Source organism: Muntiacus reevesi, chromosome 16 (assembly GCF_963930625.1).
Source record: "Muntiacus reevesi chromosome 16, mMunRee1.1, whole genome shotgun sequence".
Classification (NCBI taxonomy): domain Eukaryota; kingdom Metazoa; phylum Chordata; class Mammalia; order Artiodactyla; family Cervidae; genus Muntiacus; species Muntiacus reevesi.
In genome coordinates, this window is record NC_089264.1 from 55,754,209 (window position 1) to 55,774,221 (window position 20,013).

Below are 20,013 nucleotides of genomic sequence, written 5' to 3' on the forward strand. Positions count from 1 at the left end.
GCTGGCCCTACAGACTCCCATGGAAAAATCAGCGTTGGTGGGCATCACCTGGTGCCAGGTAGGCCGAAGAGAGACAGTTAGCCACCAGGGGCAGCGCTCAGATGCAGCATGCTATTGATTGTTAGACAATCCCTCAGCCCTTCAGTTTAGATAAAGGCAGTTGCCGCCATTTTCTAAAAGAAACTCAAAGTCCTAAATTGGAATGATTTAGGGTTCTTCCTACTTCCTTGTTATCCAGGGCAAATCTCTTCCTTCCAGAGTTAACACGGGCCAATCAACCGTGTTTAGCGTTTGTGGGGACAAAGGTTGTGTTTCTTCACTCCACACCCTTTCTCTTTTCTGAGGCTGCCCCACTGAACGTCTTTCAAGTACTTGCTTTTTCTTCTGGGCCTGGGCATTTCCTGTTTCCTCTTCTACCGGCTCATCTGCCCACCCTCCTCCCCCTCAACTCATCCTGTTGTTCTTTGCTTAGATGCCACTTCCTCTCCAAAGTCTTCTTAACCCCTTGCCCAGGCCAGGGTGGGTGCCCCCTCCCATTTCAGAGCCTTTTCATCACTGTCTTATCATGCCTGGGAGCTTCTGGAGGACAGAAGGGGGTTGATTTTGATCATCGCCGCTCCAGTGCATCATCCAGTTCTGTAGAGAGCTGGCACTCCACACGTGTTTACTGAATAAGTAAGTGAACAAAAGCATAGGAAGGTGTAAAATGGAAAGGCTTATTAAGACAGTGGAAGGCATTCACGCTAGTTTATAAAGAGGAAGAGAAAGAACTTTCTTGTCTACGATGTACCCAGCTTATTTAAACATTTATTTATCCAGGCTTTTTAAAGATTCATTAACTTATTTGATTTTCACAGTAACCTTATGAGTGTATCTCTTTTACCAATTAAGAAACTGGTGCTCAGAGAGGCAAGGTGTCTTTTCCAAGGTCACAAGGCTGGTAAACAGCAAAGCTGGGGGTTCACCCACTAGGCATCCAGACTGCAAGCCCAGCCTGTTCCACAGGCCACAGAGCTTGGCAATCACTGAGGAACACCGGGCACCTAGAGAGGGAAGACTAATGAGGGGAAAGAGAAGGAAGGCCTTGTCTAATCTGATAGCTTAGAACTTGGAACTGAAGCAAAACATGTCTCCTGAGTTTCATTCTGTGTTTTAAACCTAATCATGCCCTTGACCTTGAATGGTCAGAGAGGAGGAGTGTGTCAAGGAAGTGGCAGGACAAGAATAAAATGAGTACATCTGTGTTATCCTACCACTAATAATGTTATCCTACCACTAATCCTACCACTAATAACTACCACTGAAGATGCTTTTTTTTTTCTTTAGGGTGGTTGTGTCAAATGTGATTTTTTTCAAAACAGCCACGCTGAAATGTCACATTTCATGTTTTTTTTTTTAAACTCAACTCTCCCCAGAACACTTTATAATAAAGATAAAATATAATATACTATATCCATCTCTTTAAAATAGTCAAGTACCATAATGCCCTTAAAACAGGGTTTGGTAAGCCAGTAAGGTCAATTAGAGTTGACAAAATACACTCAGCATGGGGCATGCCATGTCACAGCACCCAGTAAAATGTTGGGACTGTTCACAGGATTATCCTTCATTAGGAAAGAAAAATTAGAACTTCTGTGTTCTAGCTGTTTTTACTTCCACCTAAATAAGTGCCTATGCATGTTGTCTTGACAGATATTTTTGGAATTTAAACATTGGGGATCTAGTCTAGTGAAGAATCAGAAAGATATAGTTGACTGCCTACAGTAGGTTTTTAGTCCCGTCCATAATCCTTGACACAGCATCCTAAGTCGAATTCCTTCCATCTACCAGACAATTTTAGCAGCTCACCTAGTGCTCTGTCTTCCGAGCTGAACGTAGGCATTTCGGCCATCCTACCTTCAGTTCCTATCCCTGAGGAAAGAGGCTGCATGTGAAAACACAGTCAAAGCCAACGCAAACTACTTTTGGAGAAAAGCTTTTCTTTTTGTAGGCTGTGAAGCAGGCTGTTGGTCCTACTAAATCTATTTCCAGGGTCGGTTTGCTGAGACTTGGGAGTCTGAATTTCTGCCCTGGTTCCTACCAGCTGTGGGACCCTGGCCAGTCACGTATCTGTTCTGCCTACTTCACTAAGGGCTTGGGAGGTCCCGAGGCAATGGAAACCAAACGGCCGTAGAGCCTCATGAGTCACACAATCACAGCACTTCTCCCCACCCAACACACTGTACTGGGTCTGTCGTCTCCCTCTTCGATGCAAGCTCTACGTGTACAAAGTTTTGTTGATTTTGTTCATGCTGTACTCACCACAGCACCTAGAACAAAGTGGGGCATTTAGTAGAGGTGTAAGAAATATTCTGTAAGATTAATTCTTTTAATTCATTTTCTGACAAGAGCAATCAAATTGATTCTGCAACTTAAAGGGCATCTGTGCTCATCTCCTAAAACTAGATGGTATCGGCAAATCGCGTTGATCTCTCACTTTGGGAAGTTCTCTGGCCTTTCCTGTCTGTGAAAAAGACTTTATCCTTTTAAGAGGAAGCAGGAAGTTAGAATTCCAAGAACTGTGGGTTGGGAAGGCCCATAACCCAGGCTACTCAAAACTAACTAGGTAAAATTCTTAATCAATGGCAAAGCTGCGTGGAGCAGTTTTTAGAGGTAATTCCACTGACAAGCTACCACTTTCCCTTGAATTCCCTTGAATTGGCTTTGCTGATGGAGCCCACCTGAAGTTAGTGATGATCTATAGAGAAAAAGGCAGTGTCTTGCTAATCTTGCTGTGTGCTGTAAAAAAAGGTGAAACACAAGACTTTGGTTGCCAATGTGGTGACTAACATACAGGTCACACCAGTACTTTCATGAGACCATCGAACAACTCAATGTCACGTCAACCGAGTCCATGTAGATATCTAAGTGTAAAGCTCATAAGTGTAAAGATCATAAACAAACTTCAGCTCTGAGAACAGTGATAGGCTTTGCCACGTCCTACTCTAATCCAGATGCTAAGCAGTAGTTGAGTGCTCAACTTTCTACCACCTGAACCCAAGGCTGAGAACACTGATAATTCACAATTTTTACTATGTACCTCATCTTCATTAATAATTCCAAATCAAAGATATGATTTTCTCAAGCCAGAAACGGTCAATTCCTTCTATGCTATAAAGGTTTTTCCTAATTTTGTTAGGAAAAAAAAGTGTACAAAGAAAACACAGTTTAAAATAAGGTATTGAAATTGCTTTAAAGAAAGTTTTATTTACTGCATACATCCTAAGAATGTATTGTAAATGAAGCAAGATCTAAATAAACTTAAAAGCTTTTCAAATACAAAGCGACTAAAGATAACGACTAAACCGCCAGCATGTTTGAAAACAGAGAACTCGAAAGCTTTTTTTTTTAAAACATTTTTATAGTTTGTTCTTAACCCTAAAAAAAAGTTCACATTTCAAGTTACAAACTTACCTCAGTAGTGTACATACGTGAAATGGTTGTGAAACAACAGGAACAGGCAGACCATAGGTAGGTAGAAGGCTCACTGATACTTAACTGGCTATGTCACCAACATTTATCTTTAAGGTAGTCTGGTAGTTGCCATGTTAAGACACCATTTTTTCCTTTTTTGCAAATAATTTACAGGCACATGTAAAATACAGTAAGACCTCTGGATCAGTCTCATCCAGTGAACCTCTGTGCTAATTAACCCCTCACTGGAAGGACAGTAAGAGAGCACTTCTTTCATACAAAGGCAAGGGATGGGAACTGAACGCAAACTGCATTTTGTTGGGTTACTCATGACAACGGATTTAAGTTTGGATGCAGCTCGCTGGGTACATCATCAGAAGCATTGCACAATTACTTTCTGTCATTTAACAATGATGGAAAGGAAGGCTAGGAATGTTTAAAGGCCTTTGCAGGCACTCAATAATCTTATAGAATAGTTAAATAAATATTGCTTATATATAAAAAAATTCATCCCACCCTAAGATGAGGGAAAAGAGAGCTTCTGGGAATCTCTTAATTTAAAATGTAAAACAGAACTAAAACATCTGCTAAGGGCATGATCCTATTATTAATCCACAATAAGAATTCAGCCATCAGCAAAATTCAGTGAGTGGAAACATTTGATGGAATCTCTAATATGATGTAAAAACACAACTATGTCCTTGCCATCTATTGCACACCTCACTTCCTTGTTAGAACCTTAAAAAAAAAAAATTCCAAGTTGATGTATTTCATAAAGTAGATGACAATCTTAACATTTTACTGTATTTTACATTCACTCTGCTAAACAAAAGCCTTTAAACAGGCACAAAACACTGCAACAATACATTTACTTCCTAATAAAACAAAACTGTTTAATAACATTGAAATAAAATGGTTTCGTTTTGCATTCAACTATATACCATGAATTTCTGCAACATAAAACAACTAAAAATGAGCATTAGGAGATATTTACAAACTTTTACTCCTACAGGTCTCTTCTCCTCCTCCCGGCTGTGCACGCCCCAATTCAGTTCACTTACCACATGCACGGCAACAACGGAGGGAGGCCCTGTTCAAAAAACATAATATTTCCAACACCCCTGACAACCAGACATTGTGCATGAAACATGATAAGGCAACTAGAAGCATAACCGTCTGCTAACAAGAGCCTTTGGGGTCTTGTCTATAATAACATTCTCTGTCTCTACAGACTTAGACTTCAAAACAAATATATAATAAAAGCATTAAGGAGTGAAGGTTTCATATTGGACAATTAAATAGTTATGCAAAGATGCCTTATGCAGACTACTAAAATCTTGTGCTTACACATACTCTGCTATTGAAAATAGCTCCCCAACCAAACCACAACCCCCCGAAAACAAAAACCCATACAAAACAAAAAACCCTAACAAAAAGAAGTATAAAAGCCATCAATGTTCTCTCTTGTCAGAGTAATTAATTTGTCCTTGACTTGCCAAATATGAAGGTGGGGGTGGGGAAGGTGGGGATGGGGGCAGGGGTGGGTGAGTGGAGGGCGGTGGTGGGGTCGGGGAGGGGACATATCTAAGAGCAAAGGCACGTGGACGATGAGAAGGGGCCCAGGACGACGGCAGCAGGTGCCCGCGCCTTCCAGTGTTCGGACTCAGAAGTGTGACAAGTCTTTTCAACGTTGGCTTAAGGAGAGGTCGAGCGTTTAAAGGACAGAACCATCATGAGTAACACGTGGTTAACACCCGTCAACCCTTAATTCCAGCAGAAATAGAGGTTTCACTCATTTTATAATTGCACTTTCCAGTATAACTTTTAAAATAATGTTTTCTGTAGTATTTTTAAAGCACTATTTGTATCTTTAAATATTGAATATATTTTTCAAAATAGTTCCCTAGCTGCTCAAGTGTGCTTTTTTTAATATATACTTGATATATTATTGAAGGTACTACAAAATAGAACTCTCTGGAGTGCAGAAGTTAAGAAAATAACCTTCATAACTGAAAATATATCCTTAAAAATACAAAAACAAAAACCTCTATACAAATGTACTACCGCGTACAAATTTTTAAGAGATGGTGTTTAAGGCACAAACCATTGCAAGTCTCTTAGAAATGTATGAACACAGGTCTGCTAAATTGAAAACAGTCTTAAAAAACTAGTGAAAACTTCATGTAATATAAAATATTCCAGCATGGCATCTGATGGCATTCCTCGCGTGCGGGTGTCGTGCGTGCTGACCCGACACGCTCCTTCTTCATGAGCAGTAAAGCGTCCCCGGCGGCGGCCTCAGTAGGTCTGGTACACGTCGTGGATGGGCACCTGGATGGCCGCGGCGGGGAAGGCCTGAGGTATGTAGCCCGCGTACCCGCCGTACACGGCGGCGGCGGCTGCGTTCTTCTGTAGTGTGGCGATCGTGGCCGTGGCGGGAGCCGCAAACGGCACGTAGCTGGCTCCGTAGATCCCGGCAGCGGGGATTCTCTGCACATTCGGAGCCACCGTGTACACTGGAGTTATTGGGCGACCCTGAGGGGAGAGAAAGCATCCTTACTCATCACCTGTAGGTATCTAACCAGACAGGCGGAGGACACCACCCTAATGGCAGAAGGCGAAGAGGAACTGAAGAGCCTCTTGAAGAAGGTGAAAGAGGAGAGTGAAAACACTGGCTTAGAGCTCAGCATTCAGAAAACTACGATCACGGCGTCCGGTCCCATCACTTCATGGCAATAGATGGGGAAACAGTGGAAACAGTGACAGACTTTATCTTCTTGGGCTCCAAAATCACTGCAGACGGTGACTGAAGCCAAGATGTTAAAAGATGCTTGCTCCTTGGAAGAAAAGCTATGACAAACCTAAAGAGCATATTAAAAAGCAGAGCCATCACTTTGCCAAAAAGGTCTGTATAGTTGCAGCTTTGGTTTTTCCAGTAGTCATGTATGGATGTGAGAGCCGGACTATAAAGAAGGCTGAGCATCGAAGAATTGATGCTTTCGAACTGTGGTGTTGGAGAAAACTCTTTAGAGTCCCTTGGATAACAAGGAGATCAAACCAGCCAATCCTAAAGGAAATCAGCCTTGAATATTCGCTGGAGAGACTGATGCTGAAGTTGAAGCTCCAATGCTTATGGCCACATGATGAGAAGAACCAACTCACTGGAAAAGACCCCGACGCTGGGAAAGATTGAGGGCAGGAGGAGAAGGGGGCGGCAGAGGATGGGATAGTTGGATGGCATCACCGACTCAATGGACATGAGTTTTAGCACATTCAGGGACATGGTAAAGGACAGGGAAGCCTGGTGTGCTGCAGCCCATGGGGTTGCAAAGAGTCGGACATTACTGAGTGACTGAACAACAACAACCTATCCATTCATTCAACAACCCCATTCATTCATTCAGCTCCCAGGGGTGAGGCAATGACAAAGAAACAAAAGTTTCCATTCTCAGGGCAGAGGGACAGAGAAGCAATAATCCTAAGGGACAGAGACAGGAGCCACTGAAGTGGAGCTGCATCCTCGAGGCACATTCAAAGCCAAGTGGTGACCATGACAGAACTGGCATGTTCACACAAAGTTCAAATACTCTGGAATCTTCTGCCCACCATTCTACTCAATCAACCCATGCACCAGAGCGAGCTAGAGATGGGAGTTGAGGTCTACCCTTTACTCAGTTGATCTCACTTTAATTATGAATAAGTATTTTTCCTAAAATACATGCCAGCTGCCTCAACTCATATCTAACTGAAGGGACATGATGTATCAACAATGCAGAGAAGCACAGTCTGTGACTTTATGGAACAGAATACACAGCTCTCCCAAGGGCCAGCGTCACAAGCTGTGACCTAAAAAGACTGTGATCATACCGGATCTGCAACTATCACCAACTTAAGATATGACACCACTAAATATACAGTTGCTGTGGAAGCTTAAAGAAGCCAACCCTACCTTGAGGAGCAAGAGGAAGCGTCTCTGAAGTGGAAAAATCTGAGCTGGGTTTTGAAGGATAAGAGGGGCTTCCCCGGTGGCTCAGATGGTAAAGAATCTGCCCGCAATGCCAGAGACCTGGGCTCTGTCCCTGGGTCAGTCAGGGACAGAGGAGAACGGAATGGCTACCCAATCCAGAGTTCTTGCCTGGAGAGTTCTGTGGACAGAGGAGCCCTGTGGGCTACCGTCCATGGGGTCGCAAAGAGTCGGACACGACGGAGCGACTGACACTTTCACTTGGATAAGGTGGGGTTTCCACATGAGCAGGAAGTGGAGAAAGAGGAGCTATCTGAAGCTGCCTTACTGTAGATGCCATGCTTCTGAAAGTCCAGGATGCTTCCTTCCCTCCATTTGAGAGTGGAACATACTACATTTTCAGAACAAACGGGCAGACAAGGAAGACTGTGGTTCAGTATTTTCCAAAGTGTTTGCTATATGGAGTTCACTCTGTGGACTGCTTTAGGGAAAAGGAGATTTTTGGTAAAACAAAACATACATTTATGTAACCAAACATCTTGTGTAACTTATGTTTCATAGAATGCCCTGTGGCACAAATAGTTCAGGATATGTAAAAGGGAGAATTAGATTTTAAAAAATTATTTCTTCCTGGGTCTTATAAAGGAATTACTTATCATTCCTTTATAAAAATCTGCAAATCAGAGTCACAAAATTATGTTCAAAGCAAATTCAGAATTGAAGAGTCATTTTTTTTTTCAACTGTAATCCAAATAATAATTACAAATAATATCCAAATGATAGCATTAACAGAGATTACAGTCTGCTAGGCACTATTCTAAGTGTCTTATTTAAATGACACTATTGAGACATCATCACAACCACCAATGAAGTTGGTGGATTATATGGAGAAGCTTCGATGTTTTAAATGATTTGCGCACGGTGACACAGCTTTTAAGCAATGGGATGTGTGAGTCTGGCACCTGTGCATTTAGCCTTGCATTACCCTGCCTGCTACAATGCAGCCACAATGAACGTTAGTAACACTTCACAACCAAGGAGAGAAACTTTGGAACTGGGAAGAGTGTGGTTCACAGCAGGACACAAGCTGCCTTCTCCAAATCTGTGGACGTCTCTTTAGTGACAAATGCACAAAGGAAAAGATCACCTGGAAGGTGAGATCTGAGAGAAACCACTCCATGTACAACAGTGCGAGCCCAACACCTGAGCCCAGGGGAGTGTGATGAGGTTGAGTTGAGTGTGGGGAGCTGGGGAGGAGGAGAGAAAAAGCCCTCAATTTCCCCTCCTCTCAAAAAAGGGATGGTTCTTGCTCTACCGATATCACTGACTTGCTGTGACGATTGAGACACTTTGAGAAATAAAAGTGAAAAAAGGATTGTCTACACATGTAAGCTTTTATTTTTTTAATTGCCTCTGAAGGCTATATGAAATTTTGGATTTAAATGGCTACAAAGGAACATCTCTGAGCTCCTGCAAAACAGAGGAGGAAGATCGAAGGTGCTCCCCAGGAAGGTCACCGGGAACCGATGTGTGGCTTCACTCTGCAAAGTGTTCTTTTTACCAATCCATGGAGCTTAAGATGCTCCTTCCTCTGCTCCAATTTGGCAGAGAACACAGAGGAGGCGGAGGACAGAACGTCTCCGAGAACCCAGGTCAAAGAGCTGAAGGCAGGACAGACAGTACTCGGCTTTGAGGGAGAGCAGTGAGGCCACACACTCAAAGCAGCCATTCTCACGTTATGGAGGAAGTAGCTCCAGGCATTCTGCAGAATATACTGGAGGGGGGAACAATGACCATAGGAATCTACTGATGACGACAGCACACTGAACAAATCCCAAACCACAAGACCCCGACGGCAGCATCCAGTGCAGACTGATATAAGACAGAAACAGTCTGCAGTCCACGATGTGATCATGAAGCCTGAAACCTGGGCCCAACCACAACGCTGACCATGCAGCAAAGACCAAAGTTCACAGGTTTCCTGATAAAGAGGAATGAGAATGAGCAGGATTCCACTAGGTAATGCTTGTAGGTTCCTCGATGTATTTATAGTCAGGACACAGTAATAACTACTTTGTGACTCATTTCCACCCCAAGACTACTGCGGGGGTTCACAAGCCTAGGTGTTTCAGCATGACTGAGGAGGGGGGACAAAATATGGATTCTAGAACCCAAGCCCAGCTCTGCTGCATTGGAATCTTCTGGGGTTTGAATCCAAGAATCTCTGCTTTATAAACACTGTCTCCTGGATAATTGTTATCCAGTTAGATACAAGGCATCCCTGCCCTGAGTTTTTATGCTTATGGATTGATGAGGTGCTTGATATTCACTGCTTCACAAAGGAGAGCTTCAACAAGATTATTTTTCTGTCTAGGAGAATGATACATTGTATAGGTATTCCCTGTGTGCTACATATTGCAGAAACAAACAAATATATATCAGATGTGGCTCTTGGTCTGGAAGTACTTTAACTGGGGAGACAGAACAGAGAACTTGACTGGTAGTCCAGTAGCCAATACTGAGAAGTACAGGACAGATGGTTTCCAAGGTGAGGCAGATGGAAAAGGTTCTAGAGAAAAAACCCAGATAGGGGAGAACACTATGAGTAAAGGTGGGGAAGACGGATGGAACGGTCAATCTGGATTGGGAGGAGAAATGGGAATAGTTGGATATGGTTGGGAGAGAGGATTAAAGGCAGATTTTGTAAAGTTTCGTAAATCTTTATCTCTATAGACATTTCTGTCTCTCTACAGGTACTCACATATATATATATATGCATACATATATACATATGGATATACTCAGAGAGAGAGAGATGGAGGGGAGGAAGAGGGGCAGAACTTTAAAAAACCTTTACTGAACTATAATCTGGAATGCAAAAACTACAGTCTGGCATGAACTATCCCCTGGGACTCTGTGTGTCTCCTCTGTAACAATAAGTACATGAGTTAAAAATTATCCTGTGTCATTAAAAAAAAAATAGGATGTATAACGTCACTGTGAGAAACTACATATGTCATTTTTGCATATTGCTTCCTATCTTTAATACAGTGGCGATTTGGGGATAGTACAATTATTAGCTAACATTTTCCCATCCTGTCATGATTTATTGTACAAAAATATTTCTATCACTCAGACCCATAGTTCCAGCAGAAGGCCAGGCACAGCGGCAGTGCTCCTGCGGAGTATTAAGTGAGCCTGTGATACCTGAGACCTCACACCAGCACCGCGGCAAGGCGCTTACCTGGAAAGGCGGTGGGGTGGACACGGCAGGGATGACAGCAGCGGCAGCTGCGGCAGCCGCAGCAGCGCTGGCTGGGTCGGGCTGCACGGCGATGGGGCTGATCATGTGCTCCATGGTGTGGATCTTCCCATCTTCAATCATTTTAGGGGCCGGAGCTGCCTGGAACATGGAATACTGGGCGCCGATGGCAGGGATGGCCACTGCAAGAGAAGGAAAAGGGAAGCACAGCTCAGTCATGTCCAGTTGCTGAGGGAAGCGCCATCGCTTTCTCAACATTTTCCCAAACAAGTGGAGCAGCCAGGGGCTCTGCCTGCAAACGAACGCTCCCTCACTACAGGTGCTATCCAAGAGGAAGAGGGGGCAGGTGGAGGTAGCCCGTATCCTGCTGGACTTTCAAAAGGAACCATGTGGGATCTCCCCACGGATCCTCAGGGTAGGCAAGCCTACAGTTAAGTTTCTGCGTCCACATTTTCTACTGCTGCCAACAGAATTTAGAACAGAATAGCATTTAAACTCGCATGCTTGAGGTCCTACAGAGCAAGAAGAGCCTTGCAATTTTGAGAAAACAGGCTCAGAATAAGAAGTGAGAGCAGAGGCTTGAGGCCCAAGAGTGTGAAAAGAGCCTGCCAGCTCCCTATCACCTGTCTTACTCAGTACCAGCCCCACTGCCCTTTTTCACTTTCACCACGTTTTAAAGAGCAGGTGCTGTTGAGAGTTTCATTCTGAGAACTCAGAGGTCAGTGTACATCCTCCCCGACCTGCCAATGCAAAGACATGTTTCTGTGAATAAAATCCAAAAGGACTCATTTCAACCAGAGGATCAGACAGATCACAGTTTCCGAATGTCAATGTATGATGCTGCCGCTGCTGCTAAATTGCCTCAGTCATGTCTGGCTCTCTGCGACCCTATGGACTGTTCAGCCCGCCAGGCTCCTCTGTCCATGGGATTCTCCAGGCAAGAATACTGGAGTGGCTTGCCGTGCCCTTCTCCAATGTATGAAAAGGAGAGGTAGAAAGACAAAAAAAAAAAATTAGCCCTGATTTGGGGGAGTTTGTGTGAGTGTGTGCTGTATGTTTTGAGGATGGTAAGAATATTGAAAAGCATACAACAAAGTATACTTTCACTTGTTTTTATTCTCCAACTGTAGGGGACGTCTTCTAATAAAAGCCGATTTGATATCAGGTAAAGAGAAATGCTTGCATGCTGTGTTCTCAGTTGCTTCACTCGTGTCTAACTCTTTGTGACTTTATGGACTGTAACCCAGCCAGCTTCTCCGTCCATGAGATTCTCCAGGCAAGACTACTAGAGTGGGTTGCCCTCCTCCAGGGGATCTTCCCGACTCAGGGATCAAAGCCACATTTCCTGCTTTGCAGGTAGATTCTTTACCAAAGAGCCACTGGGGAAGCCCAAAGAGAAATGACTGTAGGCCAAACAACGGTACAGTCAGTCAATAAAATATATCTAAAATCTAAACCAGATCTTTTACCTGCCTTTCTATCTATATGATCTTGTGCCTAGATACTTCACTATTGCCTGCTGTTCCTCCTAAAATACAGAGTTCTAATTTTCTGAGTGAATCAGAAATAGAGGTCAGGAGGACAGGGCCCAGAAAGGGCTGTAAGTTGGAGCTACATCTGAGTTGTACCAAGCAACTCCACATTGTTCTGGCTACCAGCCACAGGAATTTCTACCCCATGCCTCAGAACACAATTACATGCTTAAAAGATCTTTGAGTTCTTTTCTCTGGGCTTCCCTGGTGGCTCAGCTGGTAAAGAATTTGCCTGCAATGCGGGAGACCTGGGTTGGGAAGATTCCCTGGAGAAGGGAAAGGTTACCCACTCCAGTATTCTGGCCTGGAGAATTCCATGGACAGTCCATGGGTTTGCAAAGTTGGACATGACTGAGCGACTTTTCTTTTTTCTAGTTAAATCTTAAACTACTGCCAACGGGAATACCTTTCCCAACAAGTAGAAGTGACATCTCCTGTCTCCAGGCTCTGCTTTATGGAATTAGAGAGAAACAGGATCAGTTTTATATTGCTTGAAGCATCAATGACATTTGCAAGGAAATCCAGTCTAAGGAGTCACTTAACTGCAGAAGTGGCAGAATTTTTTTCACAGGCATTTAGGGAAAAAAAAAATCACTGGATTACTTCAAAAGGAAGCTCTACTGAGAAAATGCCTTGAAAGCCCCTATGTGGCCAATGCCAGCCTATACCCCTTATACACAGCTCCCTTGAAACTGTTTCAGCCAGGGGAAGGAGTGCAGTCCTCAGCCAACACGAAGTCAGAGGAGCTGAGCTTCGAAGTGAGGATGCTCTGAAAGAGCTCTTCAATCTACCCTCCAGGAGGCTGGGGGGTGTGGAGGAGCATCATCATGCAATCTCCCATGTGTCTGGATGCTTGTGTGGTGTGTGCACAGAGGGAGTTTGTGCCCTGTTCACACTGCGTAGTTAAATAAAGCTCCTTGCAGCTGAGGATCAGAAAGGAGACCTGTCCCATATCAGACGACTAACGAGCCTTAACAACGTTGGAAAACTGGTTTGTGGGGCCTGGAGGGTGGAAGCAAAGTTCAAGGTCCTTGGCTTCAATTACTTGAGTGCCCCTACCCTCCATCTACTGATCCAGCAAGAGGCGGAAATGAGAGCTGGGAATTAGCTGCAGAAAGTTTCTCTGCGGCCTCACTCCCAGGCGTTCTGGTTGGTTAAGACCACGACAAGGGACAGTGGCATTATTTGCTCCTGAAGGGGAATTTCCCAACAACTCTCAGAACTGGCAGAGTTGCACCTTCTGGCTTCTGATTGACTGGGGTTGAAATAGGCTTGAGTAAGGAATAGAAAGCTTTTAGCTGGCAGAAGATACAGTAGAGCCTCATATTTTTCTACCCTTGCACCCCTCGCCCCAACCTCCCTAACTGAGAATCTGCCTAATTGAGAAAAAGTCTAACAACTGGTGACATCCATTTGAGAAACCCACTATTAAGAAAGTTTGACGTGAACATGGTCAAAATTAGACCATCCCCCAAGTTCTAGATAAGAAGGCAAAGGAGGCCACAATCCTTGCCTAATCTCCGGCTGCCTTCGAGAAGAGGAACCCATGTGCAGATGAAAGTGCCGAGGGAGTCACCTCAAAGAGAGAGTTGGGGTTCAGGCTGAATAAACGCATTCTCACTCTGGTTGATACTGACCTGTACCAGGCTTAATGGCAACTGGATTGACGGCAGAGATTTCCAAATTCGGTACAAGTTCATATCCTTTTTCTTGCTGCTTTCCTTTTCCTTCATGATATCGGCTATATATACCACGGCCAGCAGAATATCCCCCAAGGTAGGAACCCCTGGGGCCCGGGGCCCTGTTGCCAGCTGCGCCTCGACCCCGGCCTCTTATGCTGCCTGCTTATAATAACAACACAAAAAATGATGAGCTACCAACAGCGACAGTGCGGGAGGTGGGTCTTAACCCAGGGTTCTTGGCACTCTGGCATCTGTCCTGGCTCTAAGCTCTGCTCTTTAGAGAGCTCGGAAGATGCTTCAGACTTTTCGCTCCAGCCTAGATGCATCCTAAGATGTCTGCTTAGTACACAAGATGAACTTGAAGGGTGAGTTCCTAGGGCTGCAACTGCCACTCCAATAAATAAAAATTTTCGAAAACGGTCACAAAACTAGATGTAGAAGGGGAACTGGTAGTTCATCTTCCTCATTTTAGGCGTGAGAAAACAGGCTTCTGGAGCTTACAGGGGCTGACTAAAGTCACAGAGCCAGTTAATCAGAGAGAGGGCATGGCCCAGAACCCAAGCATTTTGCTTTCCATTGTAATGCCTGCTTTCAGGACAGGCGGGTCAGTGACTAAAAACAACAAAATAACACAAACCCAACAATCCTGAGCCGCCTAAAGGTTTTAACCTGAGAACCCAGAGCCTTGCCGTCTAGCCGCACGTTGGATAGGGGCCCTGGAAGGGCAGAAGGCAAGAAAGGCTTGCATGCTGTGCGTGATGGGTCATGCTCCCTCACGCTGTATACATGCACCATCTACGTTTTCCTCGATGCGGCAGAAGTGAATGCCGTGTGTGGAACGGACTCCCCAAGGAGGGTGGGTTAGGAGGGGATCGCCGTCCACCAGCTCAGCGAACGCCAGCCGCCACCCTCCCCCACGGCCACCACCCTCCCCAAGGGCACCGTCCCCAAGGGCACCCGCCCGGCAGACGCGCCTCCCCCGCCCGGCAGACGCGCCTCCCCATCCCGCCCGCGCAGGCCAGGCACGCGCACTAACCTTTCACGAAGTACTCCCTGTTGGGCCCGATGAGCGCGTTGTAGGGGTAGCCGTAGTAGGCGAGCGCGTAGGGGTCGCAGGGGTACACGAAGCTGGGCGGCTGCAGCGCGGCCGCCTCGGCGGCGCCGCCCTTGGCCGCCTTCTGGTAGCGGGAGTACTGCTCCTTGTCCACCGGCTTGGCCAGCGTCACCTCCAGGCACGAGCCCTCCAGCTCGGTGCCGTTGAGGCTGTTCATGGCGCGCACGGCGTCCTCGCGGCTGGCGAAGTGCACGAAGGCGTAGTCGCGGATCTTCTTGACGCGCTCCACGCAGCCCGGGTTGAACTGGCCGAAGCTCCTCTTGATGGTGTCCTCGGTGGTCTCGATCATGAGGTTGCGCACGTAGAGGATCTTCACGGTCTCCATCACGTCCTCGTCCACGTCGATCTCGGGCTCGGCCCAGTCCACGGCGATCTGGTGCCCCCAGAGCTGGATGCGGCCGGGCATGAGCTTGCGGCGCGCCATGGCGGCGGCGCGGTGGCTCTCGTACTCCACGAAGGCGAAGCCGCGGTTCTTCATCTTGTCGGCCGCGCTTGCGTAGACGATGACGTCCAGCACGCCCTCCGTGACCTTGGCCACCTCCTCCAGGATCTCCTCGCGCTTCTTGGTCTTGGGGATGCCCCCGATGAAGAGGCGGCAGTTGTCGACGCTGCAGCAGACGCCCAGCAGGCGCCCGGGCCGGATCTCGTGGTTGTTGAGCTCGCGCACGGCGCGCTTGGCCTCGTGCTTGTGGCAGTACATGACGAAGGCGTAGCCGCGGTTCTTGCCGTCGAAGTCCATCATGAGGCGCAGCTCGTAGATGCGGCCCACCGCCTCGAACACCGGCACCAGCTCGTCCTCGTAGACGTCGCGCGGGATCTTGCCCACGAAGACCTCGCAGCCGCGCTGCGGGTGCGGGCCCTCCCAGCCGGGCGGCGGGCCGCCGTACTTGCGCTGCCCGTTCTCCTGCACCATGCTGTAGCCCGTGCGCGCCAGCAGCGCCAGCAGCGCCGCCTCGTTGGGCGCGCCCGCCACGCCCTCGGGCACCTTGGCGGAGGACCCGGCGGCGGCGGAGTCGCTGCTCATGGCTGCGCTGGAATCCTCTGCGGTCATGATGTCACAGGCATCCACGGCCGGTGGAGACCTGGGGACGGCAGCAGGGACACGGTGAGCCTAGAATCTGCACCCACTTGAGCCACAACTTGACTGCAGGTTTTTTTTTCCCCTTCTTTTTCTCTTTTTCTTCTCTTTTTTTTCCTTAAAGCCATCCAAGACTCATGCTTAACTATAGGGTGGTTAAATGAAAAAGAAGATGGGGACTTCTCTGGATGAGCGGCAGCTCTAAAATAGTCTAAATTAGGCAACTTGTTTTGCAGGAAAAACCAGAAGTGACTCAGGAAAAAAAAAGTCAGAAGGAGCAGGTACTTCCGCCTAATCAGTACCCCCAACAGCTTTGAAGCATAGAGAACCTGCTGTCATTGTGGGTGCAAATCTCATGTTCTTGAGGCAGTTGGCAAGATCTTTTGCTTAATTCCTGCACTGTCAACTCAGATTGATTTCCTTTTAGTTACAGCATTTTACCCGGTTTATTTCTTTGGCAGACAAAGCCTGCTTTCTTTTTAAAGAGGCTTTTTCATTTAGGAATGGAAAGAGGGCAGTGTATTTATATTGTTAAGGAAAAAACTGAGGAGGTGTTATTATAGAAGATAGAGAACTGTGTGCTGAAGCTTTTTACAGGGAAGAAATGGAACATCCACAGTAACGAAGGACTTGGGTGAGGAACTGTGCGAAGAGCTGGTAAGTCTGACTTTTTAAGGGGTCACTCCCTGTCAACAAAATTCTTGATATGAACCATTCATGGATTTGGATTCAGTGCACAGAGCTAGATTAGGTTCAGGCTGGGGGTTTTTGAAACAACAACTATCTGGTAAACTATGGATAGTTTTCAGAGAACTGTCACATGCATTATCTTATTTGATCTTAATCTCCTTTCGTGGTAAGTGATAGTATCATTAGTCCCAATTTGTCTATGGGGAAATACACTCACGAGAGGTTGAATAAATTACTCATTTCACACAGTAGGTATCAGCTCCTATCGGGACTCAATTTCAAGCCGTCTTGTGTTCTTTCTTCTAAACCAGTGCTGGGCAATAGAACTTTCTGTGATGATGGAAAAGCTGTCAGTAGCCACTTGTGGCTACTGAATACTTGAAATGGGATAATTGCAGAGTTTTTCATTTTTTTCTAAAATTAAATAGCCACATAAGTGCAAGTCTAAACCATGCCACCTTCACTCCTTCAGATCAGGGCCCTTAGAAATGATTTAAAATTATACAGTGAGATTATCACTAGGTGCTTCTTACTGTGCCTTTGTAAAGAATAGCTCTGATTAGCTTTTTTTTTAAATGAAGTTTACTTCATTTTTTTGGACTATGAAAGTATTCAAGTAAATTTTATGGAAATTAAGAAAAGTAGGAAAAGAAGTTATTCCTAATTCTCCTACCCAGTGATAGCCACATAAACTTTCCCATCTTTCTTTTGATAGTTTCTTTGGGGGGAATGGGAGAGGTGGAGCTAGGCTTCCAACAAATTTACATCTGCTGCTTTACTTCATTTTATAAGCATTCCTCCACATTCTTAAAACTGTAAAAATATGATTTATAGTAGGAATATGGTTTCATCATTCAACTAAATTTTTAAAAACTGACTACTGGGAATTCTACACAAGGATATTAAGGGAAATTTCAAGGTTAATTAAAGTACATTTGCTCATCTAAAGAAAAGAAAAAAAAGAATGATAGGGACACAACAGAATGTATGTTTTTGCCTGTTGGCCAACCAGTACTACTTTGGTTCATCTGCTGAAACATTAAGCAGCAGTACAGTTTCATGGGTTAGTGAGTGGCCACTGGACTGATGCTGAAGCTGAAACTCCAGTACTTTGGCCACCTGATGCAAAGAGCTGACTCGTTTGAAAAGACCGTGATGCTGGCAAAGATTGAGGGCAGGAGAAGGGGACGACAGAGGATGAGATGGTTGGATGACATCACTGACTCACTGGAGATGAGTTTGAGTAAACTCCGGGAGTTGGTGATGGACAGGGAGGCCTGGCGTGCTGCGGTTCACGGGGTCTTAAAGAGTTGGACACGACTGAGCGACTGAACTGAACTGAACTGGAACCAGAGTGCATGACTGTGTGTGAATCCTAGCTTGAACACTTCCTAGTTGTATGACCTGAAAGGATATTCAGCTCCTTCACGCCTCAGTTTCCCTATCTATAAAATGGGAATGATGATAATAGTATTAATTTTGTTAAGTTTACAAAAGTGAGTCAATACATACAAGCATTTTGAACTGTGCCTGGGAAATTGTAAATGCTCAAGAAATGTCAGTTATTATACTTCATCCGAACTTCTCGGTAAAACTTAAGACCAATTTAGTTTTAGAGTAATTTTGACACTTTCTCAGTTCTTTAAAAACATCTGTTTGATATGGCTGCTATTCTTATTTTTAATTTTCTTTGCTCTTCAGTTGCTTGAAAGCTGTTTTGGCAACATATCCAATTATTATGAAGCCTTTTTTCTGGTTTAAGTTTGAAAATAATACAGTTCCTGGAGTTTTGTGTTGAAGCAGAAATTTCAGTATCAGATTTGAACATGAAGATCTTTCCCCCCTTCCAAAAGGAAGCTAAGGATATATTCTAAAGAAGATAAGAAGATTCTTTGTACAAACACATGTGCCTTTATAATCTGTGACCTGGGAAGGAAATGGCAGGTATATATAAACACATATGAGGGAATTCAAGATCTTAACATGGTTTAACTACATAAAACAGTGACTAAAGTCCAAAGGAATAGCCCTCTCTCTTCTGAGAGATGTAGAGTTGACTTATTCTTAATATTTTCATAATTGTACTTTGAAACTACTCTTTAATTGGCACAAAAAGCTGTATAATGCCAGGCTGAGGAAGTCATTTCCAATTCCAGCCCTATTAATTTCACCAGAAAATCTGTTGCTTTCAGTAAGTAGTTATCGCTTATTCTCTTGCACCTGCAAGCCGAGAAGAGCCTTTTTCCCCCTGAGCTTTCATCATCTGGGATAAATGAATCATGTTACTGGCCCCCTTTCTCTTTTTACTTTGGCTCCTAGGAGGTTCAGAATTGAATTTGTCACTTTAGTTTTATAATTGTGTAAGACATTACAGCACACTCTCAGGTTCATCTGATCTTGGCTATAGTTTCATTTTTTTAGTCTCCTATATCCCCAGTACCATGAATTTAGCTATGTATATTATTCATCTTACTGTTTTCATGTCCTTGGAAGCCATCTCTCATAATTTTGGAGTTAGGAGAGGAATAAATGCATATACCCATGAAAAAAAATATATATATATAATTTGCATGAAATATAAATTAGTGTGGTATTTAAATGAACTATTTTTACACTAGAGATACATAAAAGCAATGAGAACCACAATGAGATTCCACCCTGCATCCATGTGTGTGTGTGTGTGTGTGTGTATACGCACATGTGCGCGCTCAGTCATGTCTGACTCTTTGTGACCCCACTGACTGTAGCCTGCCTGGCTCTTCTGTCCATGGGATTCTCCAGGCAAGAAAACTGGAGTGGGTTTCCATTTCTTGCTCCAAGGGACGTTTCTGACCCAGGTATTGAACCTGGGTTTCCTGCACTGCAGATTCTTCACCACTGAGCCACTTGGGAAGTCCTAGCATGCTATTATAACCAACCAAACATACAAACTAAGAATAAAGTGTTGACAAGAATGTAGAAAAACTGCAACCTCTGCTCATTGCTGGTGGGAATGTAAAATGGTGCAGCTACTGTGGAGAACTGTAGAGTGGTTCCTCAAGAACATAACAGTTATCATATGATCCACCAATTCCACTACTGGGTATATATTCAAAAGAACTGAAAATTGGGACTCAAAACAGATATTTGCACACCATTGATCATAACAGTATTATTCACAGTAGCCAAAAGGTAGAAACAACTCCGAAGTCCATTGAGACATGAATGGGCAAACGAAATGCGGCGTGTGTACTCAATG

The 20,013-nt window shown here is 44.8% G+C and overlaps 1 protein-coding gene across 2 annotated transcripts in view; it reads right to left on the reverse strand.

Annotated features, from left to right (window-relative positions):
• Nucleotides 1-3,231: 3,231 nt before the first annotated feature.
• The window catches only part of RBM47 (RNA binding motif protein 47), a 174,433-nt gene continuing 157,651 nt past the window's right edge, over nucleotides 3,232-20,013 (reverse strand). The window contains exons 4-7 of one of the 2 annotated variants that reach the window (XM_065907355.1): nucleotides 14,930-16,089; nucleotides 13,849-14,052; nucleotides 10,662-10,861; nucleotides 3,232-5,988 (exon numbers count right to left, since the gene is read on the reverse strand). In XM_065907355.1, the coding sequence (XP_065763427.1) occupies nucleotides 5,752-5,988; nucleotides 10,662-10,861; nucleotides 13,849-14,052; nucleotides 14,930-16,058 (1,770 nt within the window). In that variant the 5' untranslated portion in view covers nucleotides 16,059-16,089 and the 3' untranslated portion in view covers nucleotides 3,232-5,751. Of the gene's footprint in view, nucleotides 5,989-10,661; nucleotides 10,862-13,848; nucleotides 14,056-14,929; nucleotides 16,090-20,013 lie in introns of both variants that reach the window. The other variant, XM_065907354.1, reaches the window with a different exon arrangement.